Source organism: Rhinolophus sinicus, chromosome 12, assembly GCF_057876585.1.
Source record: "Rhinolophus sinicus isolate RSI-liver-muscle chromosome 12, RSI-T2T, whole genome shotgun sequence".
In the NCBI taxonomy this organism is placed as follows: domain Eukaryota; kingdom Metazoa; phylum Chordata; class Mammalia; order Chiroptera; family Rhinolophidae; genus Rhinolophus; species Rhinolophus sinicus.
The window spans coordinates 2,308,071-2,330,238 of NC_142512.1; the positions used below are offsets into that span (position 1 = coordinate 2,308,071).

Below are 22,168 nucleotides of genomic sequence, written 5' to 3' on the forward strand. Positions count from 1 at the left end.
GAATTAAGCTTTCAGTAAGGCTAAAGCTGCTTTCATTGTTTACTTTTGGTGAAGGTAAGTATAAAAAGTATTTTATGTGTCTCTGGGAAATAGCATATTGACATTTAGTCCATTTAAAAGGAAAAAGAAAGAAGGCTGCTACTATTGCAGTTAGTCCTACATATTATTACCTCGTTAAGAGGAAGCATTCTACTATCTCAAGCCATGGCTTTTGGCAGGACCTGTGTTTGAATCGGGTTAGTCTCTGTAGTTATACACAGGTACTTGTGCTATCTGGAGGTACCTGAACCAATTTTATTTTCTTGAGACTTATGAGGACTAGAAATGCCATTAGACCCGCTGGTCCTGTCTGAAAACAAAAGCCCCTCATCTTGCTACAGTCTTCTTCTGGCTGATCCTTGGGCCCAGGCCCAACGTGGCATCTTTAGATCCAGAGCCTCCCGGTGAAGGGGTCTGAGGGGCAGTGTGATTCATGAAATCAGGTTCAGTCCCCTGGTGTGTGACGCCCTCACTGTGAACCCCATACAGAAGCCATGAAGCTAAATGAACGAGGTCTGAAAGGACGATTTGAGGAGTTTTCAGCCTGGACAGAGAAACAGAAAGAAGAACGCCCTTTTTTTGGGATCCAGAGCAAAGAAGCCAAAGAACGCCTAATGGCTTTGAATCATGAATTTGAAAATTTGAAGGAGGAACTTGGAAAACTAAAAGGGAAATCAGAAAGGTCATTCCAGGTGAGCAGACTGATAAGCTGTGATTTTTTTTTTTGATTTTTTTTTGACTAATATTTGTAGTATCTTATTTGTAGAACCTTATTTGTGTTGACTTCTAGACCAAAACCTTTCATGGTTCAAGTTAGACAGGTGTTTTGCATTACCTTGAAAAAAGTGTTCTTGCTGAGAAGGTTGGTTGCAGGTTTAAGGGTCATGAAAAATTACTGTTGGGGGAAAGACATTTGTAAAGCTTTGACCATATTGATTATAGTCAAAAGAATGTTGCAGTTATAAACTAATGTTTTGTATTCATTATAGACAGTGCAGAAGGACCTCTGCCTAGAACCATCCAAGTGTTAGTTTTCAGTGTGTCTGTGATATAAGATTACATTTTAAGAAATCTGTTACTCAGAAGCTTTACTTACTGACCTTGTCCTTCCTCTCTGTCTAAGATAGATTCATCACTTTCCATTGTACATTTACTTCTGAAAGATGGTTTAACAAATGTATATTGTGATAGAAGATTATATAGGGTTGCCGTGCTTTCATTGACCCAAAGAACCTGGGAAATATGCTCACAACGCAGAGTGGGTATCAAAGATGTTAGTGAAAAACAAAGCAGAGCACATGTGCAGCGTCTGCCTGGTTGCTAACGCTCACTGGGTATTATTTGTTTACATGGACGCATCTGCTGTTCATTTTCTTCCAAACCTGGATCTTAACTCTTTGGAGGACAGAGCACTGGGTTGATTCAGGGAGGACGTAACTCCAGATATCAGTGATCTTTCTTGAGACTTTACCTTGAACTTTGATGATCGCTAATTTCTTGAATGGGTAAAGAATGCGAACAGAGGACTAACATGGAAAGAAAGTAATGCAAAGGGGATGATGTAGAATAATCCAAAGGATGAAAAGTTGTTTAGAAAAGTGTCAGTTTGTATCAGTGATCTATTCATCAACTGGTGCTCATGAGACAATGAAAACATTGAGCTTTAGTGCATTTATATTAGTGTTGGAAATGTTTCACTGTGGATAAGGCTTACCACATCTGATGCTTCAACGTGTCTTCCAGTTGGAAGAGGTTACGTCACTTTTGGGGGGAAATCGCTCATTGTCTGAATGTTTTTGAGGTATAATACTCTGAAGAAATGATTACACCTGGGATATATGAGTCATTTTGTATTCTCTGGAAGAAGACGTCTTGTATGGTTTTCCTCCCTTGGCTTTTGGGATGTGAGCTGACAGTTGGCTTCAGCCAAACACATTGAAGCCAAAAAGGAAGCTTCCAGAAGCAGTTTGAGATTGTCTGCCTGTAGGTTTTCTTACCGATCCCAGCATTGGAAGAAGCTGAGATCAGAAGTTGAAACTCTGGACCGCTTGTTTCAGGGCAGGTGATCTATCGAAGTGAGCTACAAGCAGGACTCAGAAACGAGTCCTTGGGACAAAGGACTTGGTGTTGGAACAATGAGATACTTGGGGCTCTTTAATACCCTTGGTCATCAGCCTTCTCCCCCCCAGACTGTGCCTCCCAGGCTGACCCTTCCCTCCCTTGAGGTGGTTTTTAGGTTTAGGCGGTCATCTTCCTCACTTAGTAAAGCTCTCAAGGCCTGGGACTTGTCTCACTCATGCTGGCCCATCTTTGCCGCTGTTTCCACAGGGGGGAATCCGCCCTCAGCATCAGGGCTTCTCAAGCGTATTTCTGGTGGTGGTGGCCATGCCCTCAAGAGTAGTGAAGGTTTCCTGAGGAGGAAATCAGAGAGGCCGAGAAGGTCAGAGCTGGAAGGGACCAGAGACCCTGTGTGCCATGTCTTTCTTTCTAACTCAAGTAAACTGAGGCCAAGACATTAAGTGAATCTGCTCAAGGCAGCACATACACTGATTAGCTGAGTGTGGAGTCGAGTCTCTTCTCCCTGCTCCCAAGTAAAAGGCTGCATCTAAACAGGGTCTGTCTTGTGACTTTGTCATATGCAGTAATTGCATCTGGCTGAACACAACATGTACTTGATGTATTGCTGAACTATCCATGTTTACAGAGGCTGAAATTTAATTTTTTGAGCTTTCATACCAGCCTCTGAACTTTCAGTCGGCTTATTTCTCACCAGACTTAAGCTTAGCATCTTAAAGCACCAACCCAGAGTATTATAGTATCCAGACGATATACCTGGGAGAATTTTGGACCTTTCATTGTGTTTTGCTGTCACTGTGCCAAGTGATGTCCTTGATGCTTGGGCTTCTAAGTGGACATGACAGTTATGGGGAGCGAGGGGGTGGGTGTGCATTTGTAGAGGAAAATAAAATGCAAGAGGTTGAATTGTGGCAGCATTTGTCCTTATTTTCTGATATTCTGGACTAAAACTTGCAAGTCTACCATTGCCAAGGTCTGGTTGGTTATTTTCATAATATCAGATTATTCCAGCATGCTGAGGAAGCCTTTCTTTCATGAGGTTATTTTAATTTGCTATTATTTCAATACAATAAAATGATATGAAAATGTTCGTTTTCAATGTTATGTCAAAAAAAAATTGCCAAGGACAAGCTAGAATATTCTATTGTAAAGCACAGGGGACAAAGATGTTGAGAAACTGCCTTCCCAGTGGGTGTGGAGCACTGGAGTTTGACGGCCAGATTCTTGGATTGATTAGTTAATTCGCTTTGTTCCTTGTCATTTCCAGGACCCACCTGGGGACCCCAAAGCAGTAGCAGAACAGGAAATGGAACAGCTAAAGACCCAGGCGGTGCGCCTTCAAGCTAAAATGGCAGATCTGCTGGGCATGGTGTCTGAATTACAGCTCAAGCTGAACTCAAGCGGCCACTCAGAAGACTCCTTTGTTGAAGTTAGGATGGCTGTAAGTGTTCTGGCTTTGGTTTTGTGTTAAGCAAATTACAAAACCGCACCCGGACAGTTGCTACAAATACCACTATTTCTTTTCAACACAGAGGAGCCAAGTAGTGGGAAAATTTCAGTGTAGCAAAGATAAATTGGCTCTTATTTCTTAAGTATAACATAATGCTTGTAAGGGTTATCATTGCTGAAATGGAAAAATATTGATTACCTTTTATGACAAAAGAGATCGTCCTTCTTTTTTCCAGTCTGTCCTGACTAACCACCTTCTCAGTCTTTAACAACCCGCAAGTCGGTGATTAGTTGCCAAGACTAATGTTTTCTATGTGGGTATCAGGTTGATGAGTTCCTCCTAACTAAGGCAGGGCTGGAACCTAGAAATAAAATCCCTGACACCTGAACATCCTGGCTTGATGTACACGCTGTATAAAATATGATGAAAACACATCCCAAGTTCAGCATGTGTTTTTCTCAAATAAATAAGTTAGTCTTCATTTTCATTAATCACAAGAAATAGGGGTTTAGAGAGTGTGAAATTTATTCTGAAACATTTTAGGTGGTTTGTCTTTCTTTTGTTGTTTGTCAAGTTTAATATGTCACGTAATTTGTGTTTTCTTAACAAACTTAAACTGACAGCCAGTAAGGAGAGGGGAAGTGTGTAAGAAGTGTGACCCAGGAAAATTGAGAAGTAGCAAGGAAATTCAACCCAGATTGGAAAATTCACCCTAGAAAATGAAAACAAGCTGTAATTCAAATGTAGGTCAAAACACTGTGGATGTGTGAGTGGTATGATAAAGGCTCTCCTTCAACCCTGCACCAAATGGCTCCTAACCCACTTACTTGCTGAGCCAGGAACTGAGCCTGTGCAACAGTTAGGTTTGGCAATTTGCAAGATAGCAATATTGCTTGTTTTACTTTTTATCACCACTAAGTTCTTTTTTAAAAATCAGTTTTGCATTCACACGGTTTAAGAATCGGTTGTTCCACAAGCTTTGTATAGAAAAACAGCAGGTCCTTGGCTACACCCCCACCTGCTTTTCCTGCTTCCCCAGATAACCACTTTCAACATACTTAGCTGGTCCTTTCCATATTCACCTCCACATAACAGGCTTACATAGCTACTTAAAATTTCCCCCCCTATTGTAAACATAGTTTATTGATCTCCCACTATGAAGGATGACTGTTTAACTGTCTTTCATCCCCATCGTCGTCATCACACACATGCTAGGCTCACTAAGATAAAAAGAGAGAAGACACTGATTAACAAAATCAGAATGAAAAAGGGGAATTTATCACGATGCAAATACAAAGGATCATCCAAGAATACTATGAAGGACTATATGCCACCAAATTCAATAACCTAGAAGAAATGGACAAGTTCTTAGAAACATACAGCCTTCCTAGGCTGAACCATGAAGAACTGGAAAATCTAAACAGACCGATCACCAGTAAGGAAATTGAATCAGTCATCCAAAACCTTCCCAAAAGCAAAAGTCCCGGACCAGATGGCTTCACTAGTGAATTCTACCAAACCTTCAAAGAGGATCTAATACCAATCCTGCATAAACTCTTCCAAAAAATTGAAGACGAGACAGTACTCCCCAACTCATTTTATGTGTCCTACTTTACCCTGATACCAAAACCTGGTAAGGACAACACAAAAAAACTGTAGACCAATATCTCTGATGAATACAGATGCAAAAATCCTAATCAAAATTCTAGCAAATCGAATACAACAATGCATTAAAAAGATTATTCGTCACAACCAAGCGGAGTTCATCCCAGGAGCACAACGATGGTTCAACATCTGCAAATCCATCAATGTGATACATCACATAAACAAAATAAAGGACAAAAATCATACGATTATATCAATTGATGCAGAAAAGCATTTGACAAGATACAACATCCATTTATGATTAAAACACTTAATAAAAATAGGTATAGAAGGGAAATACCTTAACATAATAAAGGCCATATATGACAAGCCCTCAGCTAATCTCATAAATTAATGGTGAAAAATTTGCTGTACATTCAGAAACACGACAGGGCTCTCCCCTATCACCTCTGCTTTTCAACATAGTGTTGGAAGTCCTTGCCAGAGCAATCAGGCAAGAGAAAGAAATAAAGGGCATCCAAATTGCGAATGAAGAAGTTAAATTATCACTCTTTGCAGATGACATGATGCTATATATAGAAAACCCTAAAGACTCCACCAAAAAGCTATTAGAAATAATCAACGAATACAGTAAAGTTGCTGGCTACAAAATCAACGCACAAAAGTCCATTGCCTTCCTATATACTAACAATGAAATATCAGAAAAAGAAATACAAAAAACAATTCCTTTTGCAATTGCAGCAAAAAGAATAAAATACCTAGGAATAAACTTAACCAAGGATGTGAAAGACCTATATGCTGGAAACTATAAGACATTTTTGAAAGAAATTGAAGAAGACACAAAGAAATAGAAAGACATTCCGTGCTCATGGATTGGAAGAATCAACATAGTTCAAATGGCCATATTACCCAAAGCAATACACAGATTCAATGCAATCCCCATCAAATCCAAATGGCATATTTTAACGAAATAGAACAAAAAACCATCAGATTTGTTTGGAACCACAAAAGACCCTGAATAGCCAAAGCAATCTTAAGAACAAAGAACAATACTGGAGGTATCACACTCCCTGACTTTAGCTTGTACTACAGGCCTATAATCATCAAAACAGCATGGTATTGGCAGAAAAACAGACACATAGACCAATGGAATAGAATTGATAACCCAGAAATAAAACCACATAAATATGGACAGATAATTTTTGACAAAGAAGCAAAAAACATACAATGGATAAAATGTGGCCTCTTCAATAAATGGTGCTGGCAGAATTGGAAAGCCACAGGCAAAAGAATGAAACTGGACTGCTATCTGTCACCATGTACCAAACTTAATTCAAAATGGATCAAAGACTTAAGCATAAGACCTAACACAATAAACTGCATAGAAGAAAACATAGGTACTAAACTTATGGACTTTGGGTTCAAAGAGCATTTTATGGATTTGACTCCAAAGGCAATGGAAGTAAAAGCTAAAATAAATGAATGGGAATATATGAAACTTAAAAGCTTCTGCACAGCAAAAGAAACCATCGACAAAATAAAGAGGCAACCAACTGAATGGGAGATTTTTGCAAACAGTGCCTCCGATAAGGGGCTAATATCCAAAATATACAAGGAAGTCATGCAAATCAACAACAAAAAAATAAAAAAACAAAAAGAGAGGATTACAAGACAGCATTATCAAATTCAGACTTTTTTTGTTGTTGAAAAAAAATGTAGCAATCATCTCGCTAAACATTCATAGTGTGAGATGTGATTTCTCCTTGACCTTGGGAATCATTTCTTCTTGGAAAGCAATTCAAATTACCATGAAACATTTGTAGCTGACAGAGGCCGAAGTAACTCAAGATGGGTTACTTGTAACTCCCTACAACTTCTTAAGAAATAATGGGGAACAGGTGAGAGACTATAAACTCAGAGGTGACTTATAGTCATTTTATAGAAGAAAGACATGAAACAATCATTCAAGAAATGGTAGAAAATTAAGTGCAGATGTTGTGTGGCAAAGTCGATGACAATAAAGGATGCATTTTTGAGACTCCTGGTGCTTATGTCTTTGTTCCTCATTCTGAGTAATTCAAGGTTCCACATTCTAAGACTCTGCTGCAGTATCGATGACATTTTATTGCAATTGAATTTATTTCAAAAGTTGATCCTGGTTTGTGGTTAGACTATTCTCAGTCAACTTCCTTTGTAACCAAATTATACTATCTTACTCATTCAGAACGAGGATCTCACAGCAAAACTGGAAACTGCATTTTCAGAATGTCTACATCTGTGGGGTGGCCACTTTGTTCAATGGTTAGAGCATTGTGCTCATAACACCAAGGTGGCTGGTTCGATTCCCACATGGACCAGTTAGCTACACCCCCCACAGCTGGATTGAAAACAATGGCTAGTTCTTGGAGCTGAGCCCCCAGTGGGCGGCCAGCCCATTGGCTCAGTGGTTAGAGTGCAGTGCTCATAACACCAAGGTTGGCGGTTCGATTCCCGCATGGGTCTGTGAGCTGTACCCTCCATAACTAGTAGATTGAAGAGAACGATTTGACTTGGAGCCGAGCTGTGCATCCCACAATTAGATTGCAAACAATTACTTGACATGGAGCTGATGGGTCCTGGAAAAAACACTGGTCCCCAATTTAAAAAATAAATTTTGTTTTAAAAACTTTTTTTAAAAAAGATGTGTACATCTTGTGGAAGAAAATCAATCTTAAACAGGAGGTATTATCTATGAAAGGAGTACAAAAGTCATGTGAAAAACTAGAGAATAAAAAGTGGAGACAAAAATTATTAAACCTCAAAATTCATATAGTGACGAATGTGGTAGAAAAGAGTGAAGCAGAACACTATAAATTCTGGGATATTGAAGACTGAGCAAGATGGGATGTAGTAGAAAAAAATTTTTAAATCTATTTTTACAGATTAGTTCATTGATTTTTAACATGCCTTATGCATTTCACTGCAAATTATGTTTTAGATATACATATTGTATGTGATTCCTCTACTCCCCTTAAAAGCAGTTATTATTATTATTTTTTAGATTTCTAGAACTAAGGTGGGATTTGCTTCTCCTTTTTAATATTTCAGTTCCCATCATTGTTATCACTCAGTTGATCTTTGAGAATCATTCTTTCTGGAAAATCATTTTATTTTTAAGACCACTTGATATAAAACGAGACTATTAGGAAATAAAGAAAAAGGGTGATTTAAAAATTGCACCATACTCTTAGATTATTAGGTCATATTCAATTTTTAAAATTTAAAATTGATTCCCTTATTGGAATAGTCAGATGAGGTGATTCAAAATATTTTCATGATTCAGATTTATTTCATTCCATATTGATGATCAATATGTTAGACTTCAGCTTTTTTTACATTTAAATTTCCCTCCAAATTATTACTTAAAACTAAAGAATACAAATAGACTGTAATTATTCAGTTTATAATTATTTTTAAAATGTATCCTTTCCGTTGGCTTTAGGAACAAGCAACATCTCAAGAAAACGTAGACCCGTTAAATGACTATGATGGTGCTTCCATAAGTGACCTGGAACTCAGAGTGAAACGTCTGGAATCTGAACTCTGCAAAGTGCAAACTTCTTCTAAAATAGAATTGGAAGAATGTAAGCACCTCTGCCTAGAGGAATTAAAACTTAGAACATCATTGGAAAAAGAACTAAACAAGTAAGTCCAAACAAAGTCAGAGAAAACCAATCGAGCTCATTAATTTGCCTCTAAAGTATAATTTTTATCCAGGCAGATTCCCGAGATTAACAGGAAGTGAAAGCTTACTAAATAGTATAATTTTGGAAAATGATGTTAGTGAATAAATTACTTTTAAAATGTTAGTTCAGGATGCATCTCTCCCCATTTTTGGTTTTACGTGACTGTATTTTTCCTTCTCGCGGTTTTCATAGAGTTAATCTGATCTACCAGTCTTTAAGCAAAGTGTTTTTGAAGCTTTATGATTTAGACAGCGCTGTTTATTATATAATTTCTTGTCAGAATTCCCTAAATAGTTTTTAATGAGGTAACTATTTATTATAAGATAACCACTTAAACCCAAAGGCTTAAGTACTCTGCATATTCTGGCACTTGGTAAATGTACCCTCTCTTATTGTGCTCTTATTGTGTTATTATCTCTAGAGGTCGCTTTCAGACAAGCTGTTTTTTCTAGTTCTTCTGATGTACACAAAGGCATACACGTGACATATAGGAGAAGGTTAACATAGGGGTGAAGGGTAGTGTAACCTACGAAGTGGCTAAAAAAATGAGGTGGTCAGCCTAAGGGGGTGTGTGGAAGACAGAAAGGGCAGATCGCACCTCCAGTGCCTTGGTAACAGTGTTATAAGCTACACGCCTCCGGAGCTGTTTCAGTTCAGTATGATCACCAACCAGGCTCTCTTGTTCTCCCCCAGAGGCCATTGTTCTAAATGACACCTCAGTGCCAAATGGTTAATTTCTTCAGGGTGATGAGGGGATTAGCCAAGGGCGGTGAAAGCAAATGCTTGAAAATATCTTGGTGGGATTTAAAAAAAAAATTTCTAAACTCGTTTACTATGTATGTCTCATGGCAATCCTCAAGAATCTTATTGGTTCAGCCATTCCAGAAGGCAGCAAGTATTATCTGTGAAGCCGTGGACATCAGTGATAGCCCTTTTCCTCCCCTCCCTACTTTGAATTACTTCTTAGTCTGGCTTCCCCATAGAAACATATGTGCTTACTTAGAACGATTTGAAACCTATCCCTGCACATGGTAGGTCTGCCCTGACATATGTTCAGTGTTCGTTTCATGGGCAATTCCACTTACTATTATGGCAACATTAAAAAATGCAAATCATTAAGGAAAAATAAAGTACTAAGTCTTTGCTCTTACAATCTTCACAGGACTGATGACACACTGGCAGAGATGAGAACCCTCCTTCTCACGAAGGCACCACAGAACCCTTCACTCAGCACCGCTCCTAGGAGGCCAGACCTGCTGCCACCTTGTATTGGAAGGCTACATGATCGGTTCTTACCTCCAGGAAACCCTGCTCCAAGAGAACAGTTGGTGATTCTTACGTCAACCCCACAGACTTCTAATGATGGCACGTTGAGCAACTTGAGGAAGGTGAGTTATATTATCTTCTTTCCTTTGGGTTTCAGATTTCCGAGATAATTCTTGTTCTTAACTTAGTGAGATTCTTAGTTGTTTCATTGACTAATGCACACAACGGAAAAGGCATAATTATGTGTGCTAATGTTGAAAGGAGACAGAAATTTTACAATCTTTTGTAAGTCCCTGCATCTCCCATGTTTTAAGAGCTACCTGTCATTAACTGCATTCAATAAATGTAATTAACTGACACAGTTTAAATTTCTGGAAAAGCTGCTGTCAATTAGATTTTACAAATGAAATATTATTGCCTAACAACGAACGGTATGCTTTGAGATGCTTTGGCTTACTTCTGCATTGTCTTTAATTTGGTGATGGTTTATAACAAATTTAGTTTTCCTACAGCCCAGTTTTGCCACCTCTAAGCGTAAGTGAATGCTTGACATTCACTAACTGCATGTGGATATTTCTTATTTCAGTGAAACCGAGGTAGATCCTTTTTATGAATTCAGCAAACTTGTAACACTGAACAGATTAATTTGTCTCTTTAAGTTAAAAGTTGTCATCTTTTTACATGACAGTACATCCTTAATTTCTATTTTACTTATAGCATTTTTTATTTCGATGATTTAAAATGTCTTGCTTAAAAAGTAATAATAAAATAAAATATCTTGCTAAGCAACAGTACGTTTTCTAAAGAGGTAAATTGAGCAAATATTTGAATATTCAAGGTGAAGTTCACTTATATCTGTACATCTTGGCATCACTTGAATTATTGATGACTGAGGTGGCAATGATATGGCGTCTTTAATACCAACTTGTTTTCTTTGTGTCATACTGTTATTAAAATGTCCATTTTTTATCTCATTTCTTGAGTTCTTCATTCAGCTCCAGGATTTCTGTTTGGACCTTTTTTATAGTTTTCATATCATTGATAAAGTACTCCTGTTCATTAATTTTACTCCTGAACTCATTGAACTGCCTTGTGAGTTTTCTTGTATCTCATTGTGATTCTTCATGGCTGCTATTTTGAAATCTCTATCACGTAGATCACAATTGTCCGTGACTTTGACTTGGTTTCTGGAGAAGTGTCATTGTCTCAGTGTTACCGTGTCACCTTGGGTGTTCATGCTGCTGGATGGCTTGTTCTTCTGCAGGCTCATTTGAAGTAGTGAACACTGTCTTATTCATGTACATTTTTTAAAATTTTTTCAATTTATTGGGGTGACATTTGTTAGTAAAATTACATAGATTCCAGGTGTAAAATTTGATTCAAGCAATTCAGCAGGTAGATAACTAGACGTCTTTGTTTTGTTTTTCAGTAGCTGATTCAATAGCACAGGTTCTGTTTCCTCTCACTGGTGCTACTTGAGCCTGGGGTGTCCACGTGTGGGGGCTTAGCTGTGAGTGTGGTTATGCTGGCCTGGGTGACCAGGCTGATGGGTGTTGCCTTGTATCCAGACCACCAGGGTCTCTGGGCACCAGCACCGTGGGAGGGAACAGGGGAAGGGGCTGGTTGAGGCGAGTCTGTCTTGAGCCCACTGAGCCCACCTGGTTCCCTGTGGCCCTGGTAGCACCGTGCTGTGGGTGGAGGCTGGAGAAGTATTTCTGCTGCTGCTACTGGTCCCTGGTGGTGCCAGCACTGCTGCATCTGGAGAGGGGTGGGGATTCTTGGGGAGGTGGGGGGATGCTGCTGCTGCCCCGCTTAGCCTCCCCTGGGCTGTGATGTGGGAGCTGCACCCCGTCCCCTCCATCGCTACTGCCTTTGCGGGGGCTTCAGGCTCAGCCTTGTCCACCTGGAACTGCGGCTGTGGGCCTGTCCCTGTCCTTGCCTCCATCCTGCCTCCCTTTCACATCCAGTGCACCCTCCTTCCCTTATACAGATTTGTGGTATTTTAAGGAATTGTAGTGTGTTGAGCAGAAGAACCTTTCTTGGGCGATAGATGCCCGATGAGTTGTAGATATCGGTGGAGATAGAAAGGGGTTGTCTCTCTTGACATGATGTCTACATCATTCCAAAGAATATTCATTACAATCAATGCAAGGTGGTTTGTGTGTTTGATGGTGTTTTGTGGCCTTCTTAACGCAGAGAAAAATAGCACAGGCCTGTGCTAAACGGGGCTCCAACCTTGTGTTTTCATTCAGCTTCCCCTTAAAACATCATAGGAGAGCAAAGCCAAGGGCTTTCGGACAGCCCTTCGGCTAAATGGAGTCCACGTCCTTCAGAGTGGTGAACCTGGAGGAAGGACTAGGTACCAAAAGAAAGTGAGTGTCCAATGCTTCTGTAAATTGTTAAGCGTGATGCACAATTAAAATGTTCTCAGTAGTTTCACCACAGAAATCAGAAGATGAAAGAGTGTAAAGGCATAAGCAATGCAAGAGAATATGCTTGTGGACATTTTTCCTTTAATTATTTTTTGGTAGGAAAGAGGTGTTTAGTTTTCAGTATTTCCTCATAAATTGAAAAACCGTTTTTGTTAAAGTCAGTGTCCTCATTCCAAGGCCAACGCTGTTCCCTTGTGAGGCACTGGGTTGCCCAATCATGCAAGGCTGAATAAGAGATGAAAAAGCACCAACTCTGTCAGGATCCAGAGATAAGTGTCCCAACTCACTACAGAACCCTGGAAAGACATGATATGGTTGTGACGATGTGAGATTGGACAGAAGTGCACTAGATGGTAAAGAGAAATCTGTTTTGTGTTTTCAATTTCACTATAGTTAACCCCAACATGAATAATACCTGTGTTGGTTTATATTGGTCAGCCAAGTTTGATTCTGAGGAAAAGAAAAGTCATTTTAAGGAAGAATTTCCTCAACTTGAGTTTGCTTTCTTTAACACATGATTTTCTCTTTCAAGTTCCCTGTTCTGTGTTTAAAAGTGTTTATGCTTTATAAACTGACTGTGTTGACTTCTGTTAATAGGAGTTGTGATATTAATCTGTGTCTTTGTTTTTATTCATGACTTTAAAGCTTATACTTGAGGTAGAAAGCTACTATTTTGTTTCTCATGCATCAACATTATTGAGCTCCATGACAAAGTTTTACGTATTCATTTTCTTTGAGTTGTACTTGGAGATTGATGGAATTTTCCTGAATAGGAGGTAGCAGCTGGCATAGCACTCTAGCCTCAATAGGAAGACTTATCCGATTCCTGGCCCGCAGCTCATTGGTTTGGTGACCTCAGGTGACCTATAATCTCTGTGAGCCTTGGTTGCCTCTTATGTAAAATTAGGGACTTTCACTAAATCTGTGACTTTCAGACTTGAAAAATATTCTTTTTTTCAAAGAATAGTACCGTTCTTTGAGAAAATTTTTTTGTTTAAAAAACTATTACTGTGTTTCCCCAAAAATAAGACCTAGCTGGACAATCAGCTCTAATATGTCTTTTGGAACAAAAATTAATATAGGATCCGGTATTATATTGTATCATGTCATGTCAGATCATATCATATATCGTATCATAAGCTGTCTTACATTATAGTAAAATAAGACCAGGTCTTAATTAATTTTTGCTCCAAAATTCATTAGAGCTGATTGTCCAGCTAGGTCTTATTTTCAGGGAAATACGGTATGTAAAACCAGGGACCACGGGCGGCCAGATGCCTCAGTTGGTTAGAGTGCAAGCTCTTAACGACAAGGTTGCCGGTTCGATTCCCACATGAGCCAGTGAACTGCGCCCTCCACCGCTAGATTGAAAACAACGGCTTGAGCTTCGAGATGAATCATGGTGGGCAGCCGGTTGGCTCAGTGGTTGGAGCACGGTGCTCATAACGCCAAGGTTGCCAGTTCGATTCCCACATAGACCCGTGAGAAGCAACGGCTTGAGCTTGGAATTGGGCTGCTGGTGGGGAGCCTGTTGCCTCAGTGGTTGGAGCGAGGTGCCCATAACACCAAGGTAACCGGTTCGAGTCCCACATTGGCCAGTGAGATGCACCATCCACAACTAGATTGAAAAAAAACGGCTTGACATCCTGGAAAAGCAAACTGTTCCTCGATAGTCCCCAATTAAAACAAAACAAAGCAAAGCAGAGACCGTAGCACTACCTGGCTAAGGAGGGATGCAGGCTCCTAAGCTGTGCTAATCCGTGGGTGTCCCCATGGAACCTGAGCTTTCTCCGAGACGTAGTGTAGTGAGAACTGCCAGTTGTGAGAAAATCCTTCTAGCTAAAATCCTTTGGATTAAAGTTTGCTGACACATTCTTTTGTGTATAGTTTTCTCACCTTTCTATATATTTGATGAATGGAAAAGTATAAATGAGACTGCAGACGTGTTCTCCTTATTAATGTTGGACTTCAAGCTACTTCCACCATCTGAACACACTCCTCACCTAGAAATAAACATGCCGTGTTTCCCCGAAAATAAGACGTCGCTGGACCGTCAGCTCTAAAGTGTCTCTTGGAGCAAACATTAGTATAAGACCCAGTCTGATATTATTTTATATTATATAAGACCCGGTCTTATGTTAAAATAAGACCGGGTCTTATATTAATGTTTGCTCCAAAAGTCGCATTAGAGCTGATGGTCCAGCTACATCTTACTTTTGGGGAAACACGGTAGGAGGTGCTGAAGTAAATATTTAGGAAAAGAGCTGTTTTGGGGGAAAATAATAATAACGCTACATTGGTAGTTCCTTAATTCAAGTCGTGTAAAAATGTGATTTACATTTTATATTGTTGATTAACAGTAACTTAAAACTGTTTCATGAAAGTCCTCTCCCTTCATATGGTATTTAGTTATTGATTTTACACGGCCTGTCTAGTGATGTTGTTGTCACATTATTCATGTCATAAGCCCTGTCTATCAAGCCATTCACAAAAAGAAGTGTTATGCAAATATTGGGCAACATGATGGCCAACAAATTTGTCTTCACCCCTAAATTTGTACAGGGATTGGGTGTCACATTGTTGTCACCACAGTATCTATTAGATTCTGGATATTATTTTAAGCACTCCTTTGGACATTTAGTGAGAGGATAGCTTTCAGAAGAAAGGTTTATGTAAGAACAGTCTAGACTGGGACACTTGTAATATAGTTTGAAATATTCCCACACATTTCATATTTAAACAGACTATCATTACAACTACTTGAGAGTTTCGACCTAGCTCAGTGCTCCGAGCTCGCTGCATCCCGGAGCTACTGCAGCTGCAGGAGAGGGAAGAACTCGGACTGCTAGGGCTCCGTTTATGACCCACTGGGCTGAGGGGACAGCATATAACATGGCTGAACCCAACGCTCACGGCAGAGACCTCGGAAAAAAGACTGAGGGAAGAAGGCTAAAAATGGTGGTTTAAGCCCTCACTGCCAAGCAGAGAACGGAGCCTTAGGCACTGAGACTAGCCGCCCCCTCCCAGAGCTCGCCCTTCCCCCACCTGTCCAAGGCTAGAAGCGGAACAGTAGCAGAAGAAAGGAAATAATAAAAATCAGAGCAGAACTCAATGAAATAGAGAACAAAAAGACAATAGAAAAAACTAATGTGACAAAGAGCTGGTTCTTTGACAAGATTAACAAAATTGACAAGCCACAGCTAGGCTACTGAGATAAAAAGAGAGAAGACTAATAAACAAAATCAGAAATGAAAAAGGGGAAGTTATCATGGATGCCACAGAAATACAAAGGATCATCCAAGAATACTATGAAGGACTATATGCCACCAAATTCAATAACCTAGAAGAAACGGACAACTTCTTAGAAACATATAGCCTTCCTAGGCTGATCCATGAAGAACTGGAAAAGCTAAACAGACCGATCACCAGTAACGAAATTGAATCAGTCATCCAAAACCTTCCCAAAAGCAAAAGTCTGGGACCAGATGGCTTCACTAGTGAATTCTACCATACCTTTAAAGAGGATCTAATACCAATCCTGCTCAAACTCTTCCAAAAAATTGAAGAAGAGACAGTACTCCCTAACTCATTTTATGAGGCCAAAATTACCCTGATACCAAAACTTGGCAAGGACAACACAAAAAAAGAGAACTACAGACCAATATCTATGATGAATACAGATGCAAAAATCGTAAACAAAGTTCTAGCAAATCGAATGCAACAATACATTAAAAAGATTATTCATCACGACCAACTGGGGTTCATCCCAGAGGCACAAGGATGATTCAAAATATGCAAATCCATCAATGTGATATGTCACATAAACAAAATAAACGACAAAAGTCATAGGATTATATCAATGATGCAGAAAAAGCATTTGACAAGATACAACATCCATTTATGATTAAAACACTTCCTGTACGTTCAGGAACTCGACAGGCTGTCCCCTATCACCTCTGCTTTTCAACATAGTGTTGGAAGTCCTTGCCAGAGCAATAAGGCAAGAGAAAGAAATAAAAGGCATCCAAATTGGGAATGAAGATGTTAAATTATCACTCTGCAGATGACATGATGCTATATATAGGAAAGCCTGAAGACTCCACCAAAAAGTATTAGAAACAATCAACAAATACGGTAAAGTTGTTGGCTACAAAATCAACACACAAAAGTCCATTGCTTTCCTATATACTAACAATGAAATCTCAGAAAAAGAAATACAAAAAAAAATTCCTTTTGCAATTGCAGCAAAAAGAATAAAATACCTAGGAATAAACTTAACCTATGATGTGAAAGACCTATATGCTGAAAACTACAAGGCATTTTTAAAAGAAATTGAAGAAGACACAAAGAAATGGAAAGACATTCCGTGCTCATGGACTGGAAGAGTCAACATAGTTAAAATGGCCATATTACCCAAAGCAATATAGAGATTTAATGCAATCCCCATCAAAATCCCAATGCTATTTTTTAAAGAAATAGAATAAAAAATCATCAGATTTGTTTGGAACCACAAAAGACCCCAAATAGCTAAAGCAATCCTAAGAAAAAAGAACAATACTGGAGGTATCACACTCCCTGACTTTAGCTTGTACTACAGGGCTACAATAACCAAAACAGCATGGTATTGGCAGAAAAACAGACACATAGACCAATGCAATAAAATTGAGAACCCAGAAATAAAACCACATAAATATGAACAGACAATTTTTGACAAAGAAGCAAAAAACATACAATGGAGGAAAGACAGCCTCTTCAATAAATGGTGCTGGGAGAATTGGATAGCCACGTGCAAAAGAATGAAACTGAACTGCTATCTGTCACCATGTACCAAAGTTAATTCGAAATGGATCAAAGACTTAAGCATAAGACCTAACACAATAAACTGCATAGAAGAAAACATAGGTACTAAACTTATGGACCTTGGGTTCAAAGAGCATTTTATGAATTTGACTCCAAAGGCAATGGAAGTAAAAGCTAAAATAAACGAATGGGACTGTATGAAACGTAAAAGCTTCTGCACAGCAGAAGAAACCATTGACAAAATAAAGAGGCCACCAACTGAATGGGAGAAGATTTTTGCAAACAGTGCCTCCGATAAGGGACTAGTATCCAGAATATACAAGGAACTCATGCAACTCAACAACAAAAAAACAAACAACCCAATTGAAAAATGGGCAGAGGACTTGAAGAGACATTTCTCCAAAGAGGACATACAAATAGCAAATAGACATATGAAAAAATGCTCAGCATCACTAATCATCAGAGAAATGCAAATCAAAACCACAATGAGATATCACCTCACCCCAGTCAGAATGGCTATCATCAACAAGACAAATAGTTACAAGTGTTGGAGAGGCTGTGGAGACAAAGGTACCCTCATACATTGTTTGTGGGAATGCAGACTGGTGCAGCCGTTATGGAAGACAGTGTGGAGGTTCCTCAAAAAAATACAAATAGAATTGCCATATGACCCAGCAATCCCTCTCCTGGGTATCTACCCAATAAATCTGAAAACATTTAGAGATAAAGACACGTGTGCTCCAATGTTCATTGCAGCTTTGTTTACGGTGGCCAAGACATGGAAACAACCAAAATGTCCTTCGATAGATGAATGGATGAAGAAGTTGTGGTATATGTACACAATGGAATACTATTCGGCGGTAAGAAAAGATGGTATAGGAACATTTGTGACAACATGGATGGATCTTGAGAGTGTAATGCTGAGCGAAATAAGTCAGACAGAAAAAGCAGAGAACCATGCGATTTCACTGATATGTGGTATATAAACCAAAAACAACAAAAGAACAAGAAAAAACAAATGAGAAACAGAAACTCATAGACACAGACAATAGTTTAGTGGTTACCAGAGGGTAAGGGGGTTAGAGGGTGGGAGATGAGGGTAAGGGGGATCAAATATATGGTGATGGAAGGAGAACTGACTCTGGCTGGTGAACACGCAATGGGATTTATAGATGATGTAATACAGAATGGTACACCTGAAATCTATGTAATTTTACTAACAAGTGTCACCCCAATAAATTTAAAAACCAAATTAGAAAAAAAAAAAAGAAAGCCCATATCACTTAGCTGTCACCCCCATCTTCCCGTCTCCTCCAGCCCCAGGGAACCACCAGTGTTCTTACTGTCTCTATAGATTTGCCTATTCTGGATATTTTATGTAAATGGAATCACACAATATGAGTTCCTCTGACTCGCTTCTTTCACTTAACATCACGTTTCCAGGGCACAACCGTGTTATACCACATGTCAGCATATTAGTTATTTCTGCTTATTGCCCAACATTACTTCACTTTGTGGGTAAAATACTTATCCATTCATCAATGATGGATCTTTGTGTTGTTTCCACTTTTTGGGGATTAATAATTCTGCTATGAACATTTGTGTACAAGTTATGGTGGGAGCCTACGGTTTTATTTCCCTGCCCTGGACGTCTGGCTTTCAAGCTCTCCTCCCGTGACGCTTCCTGTGACTGTTCCAACTCTCACTGAGCTCATTCTCCTCAGCAATTGTCAGCAGGACAATCTAGCCCTGAATTTGACAGGGCTAGAATTTGACAGGGCTAACAATGAATTTTACATTGTTCAAATTTTCTTCATGAGTGATGTCTTGTCTTTCTAAGTATCAATTTGTCAAAGGAGAAATGGTATTCCATATGATGGCACCTCTCCTTGTACAAATTGAAAATATTTTGCTGAACAGTTGTTTGGATAACATTAAATATTCTATACCACACCAATACTTTCTTCTTGGAGACATGGATATAATAAAGCTTTTATTGTAAAATAATTTTACAAATTAAATACAAAATTGAAATCACTTAATGTAATAGAGAATTGTTCAGTCAAATGCTCAGTTTTCCCCCTCTGTAAGAAACAAAAAACATAAACAAACAAATAAAAAAAGGAAACCAGCCTCCCTTCACTCCTCCGCCACAGTGGGAATGTGCAGAGATTGGCAGCACGTGAGTAACTGTGAAGATCTGGGGACGGCTTCTCTGATCCGCCAGAGCATGTTGCTTTCATCTGCTTCTCAGAGGACTTGGGAATGCAGCCCAGCATAAACATTTGCTGCGAATGAAGCGATCTGGGAGGTGGATTTAGCACTAGAGTCCATTCTTTCCATGTCAGTGGCTTTACCCTGCCTCTCATGGTCATGTGCACTGTATGCTCAGTCTGGGAGGTGGTTTCTGCGTTACACTCCATGGTCTTTGCCCGCTGAGTAGTACAGAACGAAGTGTATTGGCGTAGAATTAGCCCGTGGTCGGTGGCAGAATGAAAAAGTATTCACAAGACTCTACAGAGTGAGAAAGGATGTATTGAAAGTCAGGCAGAGAGTTTTCTGCTGGAACTGGCAAGAGGAATTTTACCAAGGCAGTGTGACAGAGAGAACTGTGGAGACAGGGGGTAAGGGAAATACTGACCAAAGGGGTTTTGCCAGGGTAGAGTCTGATGGAGACAGATGCACAGATGAGAAGTGCTGGGGTTTTATATTTTTCCATGTCGGGTGTAGGGTGCTTGTCAGCTTCAGAGGGGCTGCCGTTACAATTGTCTTCTCCTGGGAACTGCCCCGTTCCCACCGTTGATGGATGTCAGCTTCCATGGGGTTGCTCTTGTGACTGAGAACTGTTCTTCTCCCACCCGTGATGGATGTAAGGTGCTTGTCAGCTTGCAGGTGCCGTGCTAGCCAGGGGGCTCAGAACAGGCAGTTAATGTTTAAGCTCGTTCCTGCAGCTTCAAGTTTGCTCCTGTTCATCTTTGCCTGACCCATCCTGCCAGCTCAAAAGCCCACTCCTGTTAGCTGTTTACTTGTCTCAGCACAAAATTACTTATAAATTCTTACAAGTGGACAAAAAGTACTGCTTTTAGGAAAAGTGTGTCTGTCTCTGTTCCCCTCACCTTCAGTTGGGGCAGCTGGACGCTGGTGGCTGGAATCGTTTGAAAGTTTGTTCACCAGCATGTGCGGTTGTTGACGCCCACTGTCGGTGGGAACTTTCACTGGGGCCCAAACACCTCCGCTGGAACACCCAGGCTCGCATTGTGGCCCGAGCCTCCTCACAACATGGGGGCTGGGCTCCAAGGGTAACGTCCTCAGAGACACAGCCAGCAGCAGCTGTGTTGCTTTTTCTGAACCAGCCTTGGAATTCACACGGAATTTCTTTCAACATACTCTGTTTAGTAGGAGCAAGTCACTGAACAGTATTCTGTTTTTATGGCATGAATATTTCAAAACTTAGGGATACATTTAAAAACCTGCTTAATCTACCCACGGGCCACTATTTTATATCTTCCTCCCACATGGAAAATACACTCATCCCTACACAATACCCTCACAAGTCACAATTGTTACGGCGTCAGGCTCAGGCTCAAGTCCAACATTGTACCATCTTAGACTGGTGCCAATGATGATGAGATGCCTGGATCGTGGTTTCTGGAGTAAGCCCATCGAAGACAATTCCTTTCAATACGAAGACCTTAGAAGAAGCAAAGAGATGAGTTCGCTACCAGCCACACACCCAACATTCTGCAGAACTGCTAAAGTTTCCCACGCAGAAATGGAAATCGGGAGGCGTGCTGGTCCGCAGTGATTCTGAAACACCGCCTGATGCGTGCTGCCCATTCTTTGATTAGGACTTACTCCTGACCACGGGAAGGCTTCTCCATGCCCCTGTGCTCTACCCTCTGACCTCTCTGTTCTGTACTTTTCATGAAAAATGACCTGTGCGTGCAGCTCTTAGCCTGACTCCTCCCCTCAAAATGTGTAAGATCCACAGGCCTCCCCTTATTTTGTGCTGTCTTGGTTTTCATTAGGCAAAGCTAGCAAGCTCGTTTTTTGCTACTAGGATTCTCTTTAAAACTTTGAACTGCGTGTGAGTTTTATGGGTGTTCGTGCGTTTTGAGAAGCCACCCTCACAAAGCGTTTTGAGGTGAGCTTTTCACCTTGGGTTTCCTGTAACTGTTGTAGGACCAGGCCTTTAATATTCTTATACTCTTAAGATCCTTACAGGAATTGGAGGCCGCACCTTACTCTTTCCAAGTGACAGGCTTCCACTTGGCAAAGTGGAACAAGACTCTTTTACAGTCTTGTCTTCGTCCCTAGACCATGTCTTCCTGGAAGCACTCTGTATTAGATCTTCACCCACAAGCCATTTCTTCATTTTAGCGTGATTTGACAAGTGGACATGTGGGAGAGGCTATATTCAGGAAACAGATATTTGAAATCTGGAAATCATTTCTTCTTGGAATGCTATTCAAATTACCATAAAATATTGGTCGTTCAGTAAAAGGCTGATGGCATTATAATTTATTCTTATCAGATGCATTAATTACAGGCTTATTTTCGAAGTCTTATTTGGGAAGGCATTTATTGACTGAGACCTAAATAACGCAACATGATATCCCTAAACCTTCTTTAAAAATTATGGGGTGTTAAGTGAGGGAATTAAGAGACTTCTAAGAGGTGACTGCTGGTCATTTTGTGCAGTAAAGACATGAAGCAGTATAAAATCAAGTGCAGATGTTGTGTGGCAAACGCGATGACAGTAAGGAGTGTATTTT

At 39.9% G+C, this 22,168-nt stretch overlaps 1 protein-coding gene across 1 annotated transcript in view; it reads left to right on the forward strand.

Moving 5' to 3' along the window:
* Positions 1-22,168, forward strand: part of LOC148756427 (uncharacterized) — a 44,863-nt gene that overhangs the window by 8,319 nt on the left and 14,376 nt on the right. The window contains exons 4-7 of the mRNA XM_088801854.1: positions 529-731; positions 3,383-3,556; positions 8,652-8,854; positions 10,058-10,283. Coding sequence (XP_088657980.1) covers positions 529-731; positions 3,383-3,556; positions 8,652-8,854; positions 10,058-10,283 — 806 coding nt within the window. The remainder of the gene's footprint in view (positions 1-528; positions 732-3,382; positions 3,557-8,651; positions 8,855-10,057; positions 10,284-22,168) is intronic.